At 52.1% G+C, this 1056-nt stretch overlaps 1 protein-coding gene across 1 annotated transcript; it reads right to left on the reverse strand.

The window, feature by feature from the left end:
* Positions 1 to 18: 18 nt before the first annotated feature.
* Pmar_PMAR017944 (hypothetical protein) lies at positions 19 to 886 on the reverse strand (the record flags this gene model as incomplete). The annotated part of the gene is made up of 1 exon (XM_002788175.1): positions 19 to 886. A coding segment is annotated over one exon (868 nt), but the record flags the coding sequence as incomplete, so codon positions are not given.
* Positions 887 to 1056: the final 170 nt, after the last annotated feature.

The following is a 1056-nucleotide window of genomic DNA, read 5'->3' on the forward strand; positions in this document are numbered from 1 at the left end:
CTTGAGACCGTGACTGACCGGGCGTCATTGCCGTTAGATCATCGGGCAGGGGTGTGCCGTTGTCGAGAAAGGCGAAGAGTGCAAGCTTGTAAGCTTCATAGCCAAGCTGGCATTGGGGATCAATTAGACATCTTCCCAGAACTTCACGGGCACCACGGAGACCATCAGAGAATTTGGTGGTAATGTCACGGGCAGAAAGACCATGAGTATAGTAGAGAGCTGTGTATACATGTGCACAGTGCTCAAACCTCGTAGCATATTGGCGGACAGACTCATTGGGTTGTTGGCAGATTCTCTCCCACGCAGCGGAGACACTACGCAACTCGAGCTTCGTCAGATAGGTATGGTCCAAGGCATAGATGATGATGACGTGACCAAACTTCTCGATGTCACTTGGGTGAACACTTCGTTCGACAGTGCCTTTGACAGGCTCTGGTAGACATGCCAGAACTGCCTCCGTAGCAACTTGTCGAGAGCATGGCACGCGCTCGATCGCATCAGCAAAGGCAACACGCCATCTAGCATAGGCACCACTGTGGTTAGGGTCGAACTTGAGGCGGTCATGTACAGGATGACCGATAAAGACACGAACCTGCTTAATAGCCTGATCGATAGGGCGCTTCGTGACATCAGTCTTAATCTGCAACGGACGAATACGGGGAGGGCATGTATAATTTTGATACCCCCCGAAGGTTGAGCATACGGCCGTGGGATTGTGCTGGATGTCGTAGTTGGAAGGGCCACCGATAGACGAGCTCACTTGGGAGACCGATTGCTGTTGTGAAGTGGTAACAACAGCACCGGTGGAGTGATAGGTGTTAGCCTGTTCACCTGCCGTGGGAACACCAGGTATGGCATTCGTGTTGGCTTGAGATGATTGTGCCATGCAGTGAGAGCGATGCTCACTGATAGCAGCGACCGATTCACGTTTCAGCTGTGCTTGGGTCGGAATGGCAACTGTCCATCGAATCTGATAGTGATCCGATGAGGAGAGGTTAATGATAACTCTCGCAAGTTGTCGTGAGACCGGAGTCACCCATGAGGGAAGGTCACAGC

Source organism: Perkinsus marinus, assembly GCF_000006405.1.
Source record: "Perkinsus marinus ATCC 50983 genomic scaffold scf_1104296928670, whole genome shotgun sequence".
Lineage (NCBI taxonomy): Eukaryota > Perkinsozoa > Perkinsida > Perkinsidae > Perkinsus > Perkinsus marinus.